This window comes from Cucumis melo, chromosome 3 (assembly GCF_025177605.1).
Source record: "Cucumis melo cultivar AY chromosome 3, USDA_Cmelo_AY_1.0, whole genome shotgun sequence".
In the NCBI taxonomy this organism is placed as follows: Eukaryota; Viridiplantae; Streptophyta; class Magnoliopsida; order Cucurbitales; family Cucurbitaceae; genus Cucumis; species Cucumis melo.
This window is the reverse complement of record NC_066859.1, coordinates 23,621,121-23,637,352: the sequence shown is the minus strand read 5'-3', so window position 1 is coordinate 23,637,352 and position 16,232 is coordinate 23,621,121. Positions and strand designations below refer to the sequence as shown.

The following is a 16,232-nucleotide window of genomic DNA, read 5'->3' as shown; positions in this document are numbered from 1 at the left end:
AAGCTATGTGCTTTACCACAAATCTTTATGACTTACATTTTTCAAAAAAATTTCTTTACTACTTTATTTTCAATCTCACACCATCAAACTTTTTTCTTTTCTTTTTTCAATTCTTTTTAATTGGGATTCTACTGAATATGCTCCAAATATCAATCCTTTTCCCCAAACCCAATTTCAATTCTTTAATACAAAATTGAAAATCCAACCCCCAAGCAATTACATTTGTACAAATTAAAAACAAGAGGAATACATCCAAAGTAAAAGTAAAAATCTGACCTTTGATCTTTATGTATTTACTTCAAATTTCCCCCCTAAGAAAATGATTTTTATTTCAAAAAACAGTAGAAGAGTTGACAAATCCATTGGCAAAACCATAGATAGTGGGTTGAGTTAAAAGTTCTAGAACTATTCTCCCAGAAGATCCCTTTTAATTTTTTGAACAGCCATTGAAATGAAATGACCCATCAACCAAATGTTCTGAACCCTAAAGTATTGTGTTAAAAAAAATAAAATGAAATAAAATAAACAGAAGATTATATTCTCTTTTGTCTCAATCCAAAATTCTTGCTCCAACATTAAAGAACAAAAATCTTGAAATTTCACAATTTTTTTATTGTCAAAGTGGATATAAATATGCTGCACAAATTCTGTAGTTCTAAACAGAATAATCATCCCTAATTGGTTGTTTGGCCTTTGAAAGGTGGAGATCAACACATAGACTAGAGATTTCAAATCTTATCACTTTATTCAAAAGGAGCTTAGCAAATCATGCACAAATTTGAAAAAAAAATTCTAAAATATTTATAATTATAAATTTTATGTGCACAACTTTTAAAATAGATAATTTTAAACCTTAAATTTTCTTAAATACATCAATTTAAACCTTGAAGGTAATTATTAGTTAAGGTTTAGAGTATAAATTGATTTTTTTTTTCAATTTATTACTATGTGTACAACTGTTCCAATATCTAAATAGCAGATGTGTAGTTAATCTTAATCCTTTTCTTTGAAGCTTTGTGAAATACTATGCTCTTTGTTTATAAGAAGATACCATTTAAGCTCCTTTTTCACCTTTTGCAAATGGGCTTAATTATGCTTTTTTTAAAATTGAAAAGAAAAAACATATTTTTGGTTGGTGTTAGTGGTTGGCTGTCCAATCTCTCTCACCCACACTCTCTTCCTAAAGCATATCTATAGTTCTTTGACTATAAGATATGAATGGGTTCTCAAATAGGGTTTCTAGTGGATTATGCCAAAATTTCTTTCTACTAAAATTCATAATAATGCATTTTGAATATAGAAAATTGAAAGAAAAGAAGAAAAGAAGAAAAAAAAACCTCATCTCACACCCTCTCCCACATCAATCACTACAAATCCACCCATTGCATACACAAAAGGTTTAATCAATGTCATGGCCCTCATAATCCATCATCATTGTGAATCATTGTTCTAACAAATGGAGTCAAAATGCATCACTTTCACTACACTCCCAATTTCACTTTATTCTAAATTTACACAAATACCGTAATATTACTCACTCTTATATTTTAAATTTAACAAATACCACATTATTCTTAAAAGCAATATATTAATATAAAAAACACAAACATAGATAAACTTTGTAATGATTATTTATATATATAATCTTGACATTTTTTATTTTTAAATAGAAATTTAAGTTCTAACGATTATTGTTAATTTTGAGTTATTCATTTTGAAAATATGTAAAAAAGAAGACGTGAAAGAAAGTATACAAGAGATTCTAGATTTTAGGATAGAAATTCTGTCCACTAATATATAGAATTTAAGATTTTGTTAAATGTCGTCAATATTAATTATATTTTGATTTGAAAAGAAAAGGATTTAATTAGTATAATGAGGTGTGTATTTAATTAATGTATTAAATGTGTTTTATTATTGTTTGTGTTTAGAAAAAGAAAAAGAAAAGAACTTTTTGGCGATAATAATGATGATGAGACTGAGGATGGCACACGTGCAAAGGATCACGTGACATGCAGGAGGAGTCAGGAGGGGCAGTGATTCCTAATGTCAACTCTTATGTTTGACATTTTGTCACAATTTCACTTCACTTTCACCTCTATTTCTATCTCTCCCTTTTCATTTTTGCTTTTCCCCCCTTTTATTCTTCTACCAAACTTATTTATATTTACCATTTTTAACTAAATCTTCACAAATTAAATATATACTTTATTCCACTATAGTTGTTCTTATTATCCATCCTAAATTTAGGAGATCATTTCCAAATATATGAAAAAACCACACTTTGGTCTGAGTCAATTAAATTACAAGAGAATAAAGTACATTTATACATTTCGTCATACTTTTACTTATTGTTACTTTCTTCAAATCAGGAGAGGTTGAAAGAGAGGGTTCACTTTAAAATATATATATATATATATATATATATATATATTAATTAAATGACAGTCTCTCTAATTTGTTTCTTTTTGCTTTTAAAAATTTCAAAGAGTAAAATTATTATAATTTGTATGAGAAATATTACACCAAAAACTCCAATCAATTGCCATATAAAATCTCCAACATCAATAATACAAAAATAGTGGAGTAATAAATAAAGAAAACAGTAGAATTTATTTATTTGGATATCCACCAAAAGAAGAAGAAAAAAAATCTCATTGAATGTGTCTCCTCTTCAATAGTAAGCTTTTAAAAAGTATTTGGATTTGGATGATAGCCTTAAGATGATGGGTTTTGAACTTTGAAGAACAAAGTAGGGTTTTGCTTAATTATCATTATTTACAAAAATCATTATATATATCTACATACATATATATATATATATGCATGCAGTCGAAAACTTTGACCAATCATTATTAATTTATGGTTAAAATACCATTAATTTATTCAACTGTTTTACAATTTATTTGATTTTAATCGTACCCTATGAATGGAATTTTTATTTAATATATCGACCTTAAGTTAATTAACATAAAAATTGATTCATTAATATTACCAATAATTTTCAAGTACAATAAATATAGTATATATAAATTAGAAAATAGACCATAATAGACTAAATTAAATATTTAAAAATATAAGAACTAAATTTAAAAAAAAAAAAAAAGAGTAAAATAATATTTTGATTTTGATTTATTCAACTTCCACCTAAATTAAAAATACAACAAAGAGATTGATCATTTTCTCATATAAAAATCTTCCCTCATTCGTTAAATTGCTTCTAATGATTTTGTTTGCAAATATATTTTAAAATCTAATTGATTGTGTTCATTTAAAAAAGAAAAAGAAACTTTGTCATTAAGAAATTTTTTACTATATTCATTTTCATGATCAATTTTTTTATTGACAGTGACTTATCTACTTTAATTATTGTCATTATTATTATATTTGTTAAATTACTATATATGATTTTCTTTTCTTCCTCATTAGTGTCAAATATATATTATATTTTATTAAATTTGACCAATTGTTTATAGAATTAATAATGTTGTTTCGTTACTTTTGTTAGAAAAAAGAAAAAGAAAAAAAAATGCTACCCTAAAACTTGGTAATTATCAAATTGATTTTTGCTAATGACGTGGATAGATTATTAGCATAATGCTTGGTATTTAAAAAAATACTAAAGTAAATAACATTCAAATTGATATAGATAGAAAAAAAATATATATATATATATATATATATATATACATACAAAATTTAGCCAAAAAAAAACTTAAATTGACTGAAGAGTTCATCAAATGAATTTTATTATATTTTATAAGTAATTTCAATATTTTTGCTATTTGTAAAATTTCTCCTAAATAATATTATTGTTCACAGTTGGATTATAATTAAAATTATACTAAAATTGTCAAAGTAAAGAAAATAAAATAAGAAAAAGTAAAATAAAAGATGTGAGAGAGGGAGTTAGAAATTTGAATATGAAGTTTTTAGGCGATCTTATTTAGCCTTTCAATTTTATATCTGCTTTGTTATTGATTTTTAAAAGATTGTGAATATAGGAGCTATTTTATTTTAAAGTAAAGTTAATTAATTTAAAGGAAATTATTAGCCAATTACAAATTTAAAATTAAATGACCTATTTAATTGAAAATTATTTTAAAATTCATTTTAAAAAATTACTTGGTTTAAGCGTTTATAAAACACAATATTAAAACGAAAAGGTTAGATTAGTAATTAAGCTTGAAAAATGGTCTAAAGGTTAAATTCTACTATTAGAAAAGAAAATATTTGACTACTTTTTAGTTTCTTCTCGTGTCGTGGAAAAATGTCTAATTCATAAATTATTATGCGACAAATTTTTGTTTTCTTAAAAGTGATATATACATATTTTTGTGTGTTTGTAATGGAAGTTAGACATCCATATATATATATATATATATAGTGATCTAAAACGAACTAACTACATATTGTTGAGTACTACAAAGACATATTATTTGTTATATAAATATTGTTTGGGGGTCCAAAGGCATAACACAAATCAAAAACTTAATTATTCTCTTTTGGAATAATTTAAAAACATCTGCATGCACTTCCAAATCAACTTTATTTCAATTATATATTATAATCTCTCTCTCTCTCCCTTTTATAATGTCAACCAAATAGAAAAGTTTTGAATATGTTTGCCTTCATTGGATATATATATATTAGTTTTGAATATATATTATTGGATAGTGGAGTTTCTTTGCATTTTTTCAAAATCTTTTGCCCTCATTGGTCTAGTACAGAATCATATATATCATGTTTTATTTTTCCTTTTGTTTTTTTCTCTAATACCATAGGTTGGGTATAGAATTTTCTAACTTTAAATCATTTTAGTCTATATACATACTCATGTAAAATAACCCAACATCTGACTTTATAATTAATAGTATAAGTTTTATGTTTTATTCAAAGCTATACTAATCTTTAACTTAATCTATGTAAAATTTACATATGTATGTTTATAAAGATTATCTTACTGTGATATCATGTCTTTTTCTAAATGGAATTATTATTACTTACCTTTGTTTATTCATACACTTAACAGACCTAACTTTAACTAAAATTAAGATTTATTCTAATAATTTATTGATCAATTAAATCTGAACAATGAACGAAATTCAAACATTAAAAAACTATAAATCTCTCTCTCTCTCTCTCTCTCTCTCTTTACCATAGAGGGAGAAAGAGAGAATATTAATGAGGGTAGAAATGGATAGAGAAATAGTAAATATGAATTGAGAGGCAACTAAGAAAATAATGTGGTGGAAAAACAATTCTATATATTTGCAGACAATTAAACTTTATTCTTCTCTTTCAAAAAGAAAACCTTTTTTATAAAGGAAAAAGGAGAAGAGAAATTTAAAAGAAAAAAGATGATGAAATAATAATAATAATAATAATAATAAAGGGGTAGGGGGAGGGGGGGGGGGAGAAAATGCAGTATCTTTTTAGCATGCCCAAAAGTTATTCCGTCTCTCCCACAAAACAACATCAATAAGGAACCAAACACACCTCTGCCCCAATCCCTCACCCTTTTGAGTGTCACATGCATCTTTTTACCCTATTACCCCCACAATATATCTAAATCGCTATAAAAACGCACATATGTACTGTGTATCCTTTTCTAGATGCGTTCTCATATATCGTATAACAAAAAAAGTTTGAGCTTTTACCGTTTTCTTTCTTTCTTTCTTTTTTTAAGTTATTTGTTCGTTTAAATCTTTGTGTTAGAATTGAAATGCTTTGCTTCGTTTTGCATAAATAATTTTTTTATCGAGATGCGGTAACAAGAGATGGAGAAATTATATTCTAAGATGAAAGTGATAGCTTTGGTGAGAGAGAGAGAGAGAGTTAGAGGGGAATTGGATTCCCTTTACAATTGGGAGAGAGAGAGAGTGTGAGAGTGAGAGAGACTTAGTTGGGCAAAAAGTCAACGGGAAAAGCTCAAAAAAATTGTCTTTAAATATTCATTTTTATATATTTATGATGATATGATACCTCTCTCTCTCTCTCTCTCTCTCTCTCTCTCTCTCTCTCTCTCTCCCTCCCTCTCTCTCCCTCCCTCCCCTTATGGTTCGCCACTTGGGTGTTTCAATCTCAAGTTAATACAAAGCATATCTCAATGTAGTAGTTTGTATGTATGTTTTTTTTCTTTCTTCTTTTACTTCATTAAATGTTTCAAAAATTCTGTCAATGTATACTAATTTAATTTCTATGTTTATTTGGGTAGATGATAGGTTAAAATATCATTTTCATGTTTGTACTTTGAATTTTTATTTCATTTTAATTCTTTTTTCTCTTTTTGCAAATTTTGAATTTAGTTTTCAAAGTTAAATTCTATCCAAATAATGATGATAATTTTCATGCAATAAATTATATATACTTTTAGTGAAAATGCTAATAAAAGAAGAAAAAAAAGTTAATCAACCCTAACAAACAATAAGAACTAAATTCATTCAAGAGTTACTGAAAGTATAGAGACTAAAATTGAATATTTTAAAGTATAAAGATTAAGAGCGAACAAATATTGAAGTATGTTATTGAGGTGTGTTTGGGAAACTGTGAGTAGGTTACTCTATAATATGCATGTAAGTTATAATATAAGTTTGTAGGTTACAATAGAAGTTTATGTTTTGAGGTACATACAACTTTTGTCCATATATAGAAAATAATAACCATTGTAATAAAATTGAAAAGAGATGATGGGTAAGACATAGTAAACCATGTAATAAATAGTAACACACTAATTAACAAACTGGTTTTTAAAGTCCGTAATATTATAATTAAATATAGGTTATCTTATTATATATGTATAACTGAAAACACAGAATAGTAAGTTAGAACCTCAAATATATAGGAGTAGACGAGACTATATAATAAATCGTTATCACTCCGTAAAAACTAGATTCAAATACCAAGCAAAAGTTATATGTTAACCTAAACTAAGAATTCTCGAGAAGAGAGGGAATAAATGCCATGTCATCTTTCCCTTTACTATTTATTGGGGGCATTGTGTGACTTTTTCTAGCATGTCCATACACAAATCAAGACTAATCTATTTGCCCTTTGAAGAAGGAGGAAGAAAAACTATTTATTCATTCATTTTATTATCAATTATTATTGTTGTTGTTTGTTATTATTATTGTTTTTTTTTTTTTTTGTGGAAGATCTCTTTGTTTTTTTGGTGCATTAATAATTATTAATTATCAATGTGTGTTTTGGGTCTTATATATATAAAATTAATTAGTAATTATTTCTTGGTGAGTAATAATATTGTCAGATTAATAGGTTGAATATGATTCATTGTTTATTCTTTATTTGAGTATGACATTATGATTCATGACTTTGTGTATTTAGTGTATATAATCTCTTCTTTAATCATCATGAGATTGAAAATTTCACATGATGTGGTAGGGTTTAAAGTAATCTCAGCTTTTGTATATATTTATTACTCAGCTTTTGTTATATTTAAATATATATTATTTATGCCTTTTCATATATTATAATATTATGACTCGTCAATTTCATGTGTTTAAGTTTTTATCCTATAGTTTTTGTTTCAAGCAAAATTTTCAACTTTCATGCTCTTCAAAAATTTTAAACTATGTATTGATTTGATCACAGAATTTTACAAATCAAATGTATTGTTGACATCTTCACTACAACTTTTGTTTGAAAAACAGTGTGAAACATATAATTGTTTTTAAGTGTGTTAGTTTAGTTTGAAACCTCGTTTATACATTTAATTCCTACGCTACCAAGTTAATAAAATTGACAACTAGAATTGATATGTATGAAGTATTTTTAAAGAAAATGATCTTAATCAATGTTTGAATTGATTCATTAAAGAAAGGTTTATATCGTTTAATTGATAAAATTATAAATTTTATATAATGTTTATATAGACAAAACACAATAAACTGTGTAAATCGATATACTTTACGAAACTTCAAAACGTAAACATCAATACGTTTATTTCAAACAATAATACCAAAGAAATTGTTCTCAACAAAATTGAGTCATACATGTCTACCTTTACTAAATTCATCGATGTAGTGTGAAGTATAAATAGATCGACGATAATAAAAAAAAATTATAAACAGTGAAATTACTTCGTACATTATATAAGTAATATGTTATTTCATTCTAGCTCAACTCAATACGACTGCAATATATATATCTCTGTAATTAATTATATAATACACGATTTGTGCGTTAACTAAAATTCCCACATCAAATTTGTACACTAAAATTCTCTTATCATAATACATTATTTGTATATTTAATTCAAACTATATAGATTAATTAATACACATTTAGCAACATAGTGTGATGAGTGTCATGCATGAAAGTCAATACCCTATTCAAAAGAATACTCATGAGTGTATGTGTACAACCAAGATTTAAAAGTCATTTTCCTTCATTAGTATTTATTTTATTGTTTTTAATATTATGTGTTGAAGGTCAAACCAATTGAGAACTTGCAATATAAATAAATAAATGTGTTATTGAGATTTGAGTTCGTTCATGTATGAAAAACCAAAGAAGTGTAACAAAAAAACTATTTGAGAATATGAGAGTTTTTAATTTTAAAACATATTATTAGAACTTTCAACTTGTCAAGAGAGTATAGCTCAAAACAACTACTACCTATATTGAGGTCATAGTTTCAATTCTCCCCACTTCATGTATTATCAAAGTAGGAAAAAATAATATATTACCAACTTGGTTTTATCTCAACCTTAATTAAGTCGAGGGTTATTAGATGACAAGAATTGTGAATTGTTTTAAGATCGAAAGTTCTCAGTAAATAAGAGAAATGGATTATTTATTCTCGTATCAACCATACTTAAAAATTCGCGTTTCGCAAAAATTTAAGAAACCCGTGGTTGAATTTGACTTGAATGTCAAAATAATCTAAAATCACTTTCTTGTAATCGGTCATAGAAACCTAATAACAAGGTTCTTACCTTAAAAAAAAAACCCTTGATCATATCATAATTCAAATATCTAAATGTAAGCTTTTTTGCTTTTCTTGTGAAGCCAATAGAGAAAGAAGAAAACATAGAAATCAAAATTAACAACGTTCTCAAATTATTTATCAACTAAGATATGAAGAAGAACAGTCGATATTAAAAAAAAAACAATATATATTTTAATAGGTAAGATCATATCTAAATGCTAAATCAAACAAACCTTATAGAAATTAAACTCTTATTAAAAGAAGAAAACATTACAATTTGTGTTTTTTTTTAACTATTAAAATAATAAACAAAGACCGATCATTAAAAATGTAAAAAAAAAATGGTTGTTTAAAAAAGAAGAAAAGTTTAGAATAATAAAAATTTAGGATGGAAGTAAATGTGGGGGGGGGGGGGGGGGGGGGTAATTATAATTTGTTAGAAGAGATAATGATGGTGAGGAAAGCATATATAAAAGAAATGAAATTATAAATATGAATAAATAAGTTAGTTGGAGGTGTGATAATAAAAGGGATATTGGAGTACACAAAAGTGAAAAGGCATTATTACAATTATTTTATTTAACTTTTTTTTTTTTCCTTTTTAAAATAAAAATGATATATTCTCTATGGAAAATAAATAAAATGTTACTTTGTAATATTGCATGTAAAGGAATTAAAGAAAACAGCTATAACCCATTGCTTTCCTTAAAGTCAAACACCTAAGCTCTTCATCAATGTTGTGGGCCCCATATGTTTCATCTCAAGTCCTAATCTCTCTCTCTCTCTCCCTCTCTCTCTCTCTCTACAACATTATTCATATTTGTGTGATCAATATATAAATTGTTATCATTTACTTCTTATCCTTATAAAACATATATATATAATATATATGAAATTTGGTATTGATCATTTGGTAACTATTTGTAAATAGTTTTTAGGATTTCAAAAAATTGTCATTGATAATTAATTTCTACCAGCAAACCATTGCACCGAATAAATTCAATTTTTCTTTAAACTATTTTGGAGTAAATTTATCATTTAAGCAATATAAAACACAGTTGTAAATATAACGTTCTTTTAAAATTAAAAATATAATAAAATTTACAATATTATTCTACCAGAGATACACTATAAAAATTCATTAATGATAGAAGTAAATTACAACTATAAGAGTTCGTCAATGATAAATAAGAGCGACTTTACAATTTTTATACATTTGATTATTATCCTTTAAATTGCTACTCATCCAAATTATACCAACTTATATAGCTTCTTTTGTTGGATTTTTTGTTTGGGTTGGCCCATGCACTACCAAGTCATTAATGAATGAACTAGAAGGCTAATGGGCCTTTTCATTGGGTTTAGTTGACCCATATTTCCAATATGAATGAACTCTTCCACCTTTTTTTCTTTTTTGTTTCGGCAGTAGTTTTAAGATAATAATTGAGTATATAATAATAATTTTAAAAAATTACAAATGTAGGAAAGTACATCAGCAATAGATTTATAGCATTAATAAAATTTGATAAATTTTACTCTATTTGTGATCTTTTAAAGTATTGTTATATATGTTAACAGTTAAATTTCCATTTGGTTCTCAAATTTCAAAATATTATACTTCTAGTGATTAATTTTGTTAGCCTAGTTTTATTTTAGTTCTAAGTTTGAAAATATTATTACTCTTGAAATTTGAGTTTTATTTTAATTTAGTTAAAAGGTTTCGAAATTTACTCTTGCTTGATTTTTTTAAAAAATATATTTACTTTTAGTTATTATCATTAGTTAATGTCTATTAATTAATTAATGTAAAATAATGGTTAAGAGAAGTTTGAAAGTTAATTTTTGACAAAAAAAAAAATCAAGATTAAAAAGTGTATAACTTTAAAATCTGATAATCAAACTGAAAAGAAATTCAAATCTCAAAACAAATTTGTAGCATTTTGAAATCTGAAAACTAAATAAAAATCAAAACTTACAAAAATTAAGTGGGTAAACATGTTAGAAACTTAGTTGAAATGTTAGAAATTGCTGCTGCAGTTAGACAAGGAAGGTTACAAGATTTAGAATGTTTCAAAGGCAAATTAGTTGGAAGGATTATTTGAAAGGAAAATATGTAAACAACAATTTCGCTATACTCGTACCTTGATAATTTCGAGAAAAAGAAAGGGCATTTTTGTCAATGAATGATCAACATTAAACAAGAATGACTCATTTTTCATACTTGTGGCAGTGGTGGCTTTAAATACATTTTATACATGTGAACAATGAGAACAGAGGATTGAATTGAAAAAGACTTCATGTTCCCTTTTTTGTCCACACGAAACTCCATTGAGAGACACATATAAAACAACTCAAGTGAGGAACTCAGATGAATGTTCATTTTGTTTCCATCAAGCCACTGTCCACTTTATCTCAACATGTATCATTCCATGTCTTGAATTGATCAGATGATACTTCGTGTTGATGCGTCCATTGTGCACAACATCGCCCAGATTAATCTCTACGTGTCCCAATGATTCCTGTGAAGAAAGATCTTTTAGAACATTTACAAATCGAATTTCTTGCTTACAAATTTGTGATGTGATGCCGATGTTGTTACCTTTGAGAAAAAACTGAAACGACTGCTCTTCCTACTTCTGACCTCAATATGGATCTTTTCTTCTAATGGAGGCTCCTCAAGCATGAACTCGAAAGTTTCATTCCAAACCGGGTCACGGCATTTCTTCACCATCTAGGGAATGCACAGTTTGGAATTTAGAGAAAGATGACGATGACAACGACAACAAGTTCTAGCTAGCTACCAATTAAAATGGCTGGTATATATGAAAGGCAAGAGTAAGGAGTCTTGTGATTTAAAAGAGATTTACCTTCGTTTTCTTCTTTTCTCCTCTAAAATGCATTACTGCATAAGGATTACTATGTCGTTTCCCCTCCACACTTGCCGCCCCTTGGATTTTAACCGACAACAACCCCGCTCCACCTACAAAATCATCTTGTAAATCTCTTTCGTCTCGACTTACCATACTTCGGCATCCATCTAACTGACTACTGAACTTGCTGCTTTCTTCTCTGAAAGGAGTAAACTTCAACTCAACCACAAGTTGTCCTCTCGGTTTCTTGTTTTGATGATCGTTTATGTTCGTGTTCTTCAGTAAGTCGAGCGTTAGTTCCTTCGTCTCATAGGGTGTAAGTACTTTTAAGGGGACTAGCTGCATTCCTAACCTGTCATGTCCTCCAACCTGCAATGGAAAATAATTTCTCAGAATAGAAACTTAGCACGTTTCTCACGAATCTGATGGACACATTTAATTCATCTTTCTGGAACTCAATGGCGTTGAAGAGGAAGGGAAGAACCTTGTCCCAATCATAGACTTGCAACTGAAGAACTTGAGATTCTGGATCCTTCACAACAAGCTTGAACTTCTCATTCCAAATTGGATTTAAGTTATTCATCTTAATGGTGGTTTTCTTTGAAGGTAGTCGTTCTCCACTTAGACTGAGTTTAACGTATGGATCTGATGTTCCCAACAAGTCCATCTTTGAAAGCTTTGAAGCCTTGACGACGTTCACATGTAGTATTCCCACTGGCTTTTTCGTTGCCGCTCTACACAAAAAAGAAAAAAAATAAAAATAAAAATTGAGGTTATTGGAAAGTAAATCATATCAGGACCAAGTTATATAACCTTTCAAGGATGACTCTGTTTTTTGAGATTTTGGATTACACACACTGAATGAAATCAATTAGACAAAGACTAATAACGGCTATACGATCTTATTGAAACTTACACTGATGCATCAAGAATCGGTATCTCAAAGACATGGGGCCAAAGATAGAGATTGGAAACTTGTTTTCTGATAGTCTCCTACAGTTGCAAGAATCAGCTGATTCAAAAATGCATCCTTGTAAAGTAAACATTCATTGACCAAGCCAAGTGGTTGACAAATGATTATATACCAGTGGTCCAGTGCAGCACCTGAACAAATTGATAGAGGCCAGGTATGGACATGATATCGCCTCCTAGTATTTTCATGCCAAAATCTATATGCGGCTGCAGATATGTAACCCAAAAAACAAAAAACAAAACAAAACTATTATATATGGATGAACTCAACATAAATCTAGCTCAATCAACTAATAGTTACTGTTTGATGCCCCCAGACCTTCTCCAATAAAGACACAACAATGTTGGCAAAACAAGGAAAAGCAGGCACTAGAGGCTTCAAAGCTACCCGAGGTGCTGCGAAAATTTGCAGATCTACTAACTGAGAAGAAAAATGACTGTCAAATAGTTTTGGAGCGGGGGAAAAGGATAAACATTTCTCAGATACAAATTTTTGTTCTGTTGGATCTGCTGACCTGAATTCTTATTTGCAATGAAAAAAGTCTCAATATCAATACTATATTAGGGTTCCCAGCCCATTTGATTGCAGTTTCCATGACTATTTCATTCTCGTTGGTATCATGCACTTTGATACCTACAACATTAGATAGTTTCAAATTATCAACCAAAACATATACAACATGTTGAACTCCAGTGTCTTAATTAAGCAGCCAAAAGTACATGCAAGTCTCAGCTATCTCTTCTTCTTGAGAATTAATTTCCTTTCAAAGTTGTTCTTATATCCTGACCTTAGTTAACATCATTGCAAAAAGCATACTCTAAAATGATGGCAGAATCTCAGCCATGAAGACAACCATTTCTCATCATGTTGATCATGTGAATAAATTAGAGTAAAGAACTAAAACCAATCATAGAGAACAGTGATTTTAACAGTATCGAACCATACAGTTGAGGGGAAGTTGATTAAGAAAACATATGATTATCTGAAAGTTATATTCTACAAACTCCACGACAGATAGAAATGTTTCTTTAAAACATGATACTTATCCGGATTAGACTAACCATAAAGCTTGGGAGGAAGAGTTCCAAGAAGTAAACTCTCAAACTCAATAGATTGGATTTGAAACTTGCCAATATACTCAGCAAACATTGGTTTAGACATTCCTCTTATGCTAGAACAAATAGCCTGTACATTCAAGAAATTGATGTCAAAGTATAACAATCAACAGAAAATCATAAACAGAAGTGTGCATCGTAAAATGTGAAATCACCTTATCAAGATAAGGCCACATGGCTGCAATGAACTTGTTCAACCAATCTACCTGTGTGATTTATAAAACCTATCAGACAATGTTAGAAATCAAGAAACATGAAAGACAGAGATAAACAAACGAACACCACCACAATTTTCCAACCCGATCAAAATCAGGGTGCTTAACCCACAGTGGAATTTCAGGAATAACTTCTTCCAAAGCATCTGAATCTAATTCATAGATTGGCCTAATCATCGGATCCTGCATTCGTCAAACAAAAGGGTGGCATAATCAAATATTTATCGATGACATAACAAAAACAGAGCATTCTCACATTCGCAAACCCATACGTGAAAATATTCTCAATTGGAACCGAGTAAAAAAAAAAAACATGAAACAAAAATATTAAAAACGTTACTAAAGAAACATATCAACAAACACATTGAGTCCACTACCAAAATGGAAGCAAAAACAGGAGAAAACCATGCGATGGATATGGAAACCAAAAGTGGGTAATAAGCAAAGAATCCATCAGGGTCATACCTTGACTTCATCGGGCTTTGAATAGATGAAAAAGAAGAACCCGATAACCAAACCAAGAGGAATTCCAATACCAAACCCAATAATTCCCAATAAAGTGCTGAAAAAACCCATCTCCTACTCCAATTTGAATCATCCACCATACATGAAACTTCAAACAAACAAGAGAAAGAGTTGAGAAGGAGAAAAGAGTGAAGACCGTTTAGTTGTATTTGGCCAAATGGCAGGAAAAGGAGAGAAAAAAGACGAAAAACAAGGCGAATTTCGAAGAAGTAGAAGCAGAGATTGGGAGAATTTGAAAGCAATGGGAAAAAAGAGGATTAAAATAACGAAACCAACAAAGAAGAAGAAGAAGAAGAAGAAGAAGAAGAAGAAGAAGATTGAATTGAAAGAATTAAAAATAGAAACAAAATTGTGAGATTGTAACGCGGAAATGTCCCTCACGAAACCGCCAACGCAATAGAGAGAGACACGTTAGCTTGAAAATGAATTTTGCTTCAAAAATTTATACAAATGTTTCTCCTGTCCTAACGTCCATGGAAAGTGGAATGACAATAACACCCCCGTATTACGTTATTATCTATGTCAATTATTGGGTAATTTGGGGTAGGGGCTTAATGGTCCAATCCAAATAAACATAACAAATCTCCTCGAGAGCTGGAGAAAATGGTGTTTATTCCTTTTTTCCCAATCATTTTCTATTTTTTAAGAAAGAAAGAAATATCAATTTGATTTTTTTTAAAAAAAATAAGAAGTTAGGATAAACAAAATTTCTGAAAAGGATATTCAAATTAACAATTAAAATACTTTTTTTTACACTTTTAAACGCCTAATCATATATATAGAATATTGATTTTGAATGATCAAAGTGAATTTGAATTTAATAAAAGAGAAATTTGTATGAATAGTAAAAATATTAAAAATTATTTTTAAACAATAAAGTAATTTAATAATTTTTGCAACATTTTATAAATAGTTTCAATTGGTTAGAAATGTCTCTATTTATATAAACAACCTATAAAATTTTTTTTTTTTAATAATTGAATTAGTTAATAAAAGTTTTACATTTTTCAAACAGAGTTAATAGGTTTATTGTTTCAATTGTATTTACTTTGTGACATTTTGCTACTTCCTTTACCCTATAGTTTGTGATTTTTCATTATCCATATTGTTTGTTTTATTATTATCACTATTAATTTACAACAAACTAAACTTGGTGTAATAAGTATTAACAAGAAGTTTATGAATATGAAGAAACGTTTTTTATAGAGTTAAACTTATATTGATGTTGATTTGATGCAATATGATTTAATTTATAGTACTTGTATATCTACTAGAGGATGATCAACTTCGGTTTTGTAGTACTTGTATCTCTACTAGATGATCGTCAACTTCAGCTTTAGGTTCTAATGCTTGTATTCCAGGGTGGAAGGAGAATTCTCTCTAGTATATGAGTAAAAGCTTTTGTCTCTTACAAATAAAAACTCTTCTTCTATTTATAGAGTCTTCTAGTAGGCTTTTTTATCGGCTTAGACTTGGTTAGTCTATGGATTAGACTCATTGACTCAACCGGATTTTGATCTTATTTAACATTTGGGTCAAATTGAGTTTTTTTTTTCTTTTTTTGTTAAATTGAACTTTAACTTA

At 28.3% G+C, this 16,232-nt stretch overlaps 1 protein-coding gene across 5 annotated transcripts; it reads right to left on the bottom strand.

Annotated features, from left to right (window-relative positions):
- Positions 1-11,099: 11,099 nt before the first annotated feature.
- On the bottom strand, positions 11,100-15,046 carry LOC103496432 (synaptotagmin-3). 5 transcript variants are annotated; one of them, XM_008458271.3, is made up of 12 exons: positions 14,589-15,046; positions 14,208-14,306; positions 14,064-14,114; positions 13,855-13,978; positions 13,308-13,426; positions 13,112-13,213; positions 12,925-12,999; positions 12,737-12,813; positions 12,305-12,554; positions 11,818-12,189; positions 11,550-11,681; positions 11,100-11,469 (listed from the first exon to the last, which is right to left on the bottom strand). In XM_008458271.3, the coding sequence occupies exons 1-12, from the start codon at positions 14,697-14,699 to the stop codon at positions 11,341-11,343; spliced, it is 1,641 nt and encodes a 546-aa protein (XP_008456493.2). In that variant the 5' UTR covers positions 14,700-15,046; the 3' UTR covers positions 11,100-11,340. The 5 variants fall into 5 exon arrangements, with proteins under 5 accessions (XP_008456493.2, XP_008456494.2, XP_050938519.1 ...); XM_008458272.3 differs by having other exon boundaries at positions 13,924-13,978; positions 14,589-14,937; XM_051082562.1 differs by having other exon boundaries at positions 14,189-14,306; positions 14,589-14,936.
- Between the last annotated feature and the right edge of the window lie 1,186 nt (positions 15,047-16,232).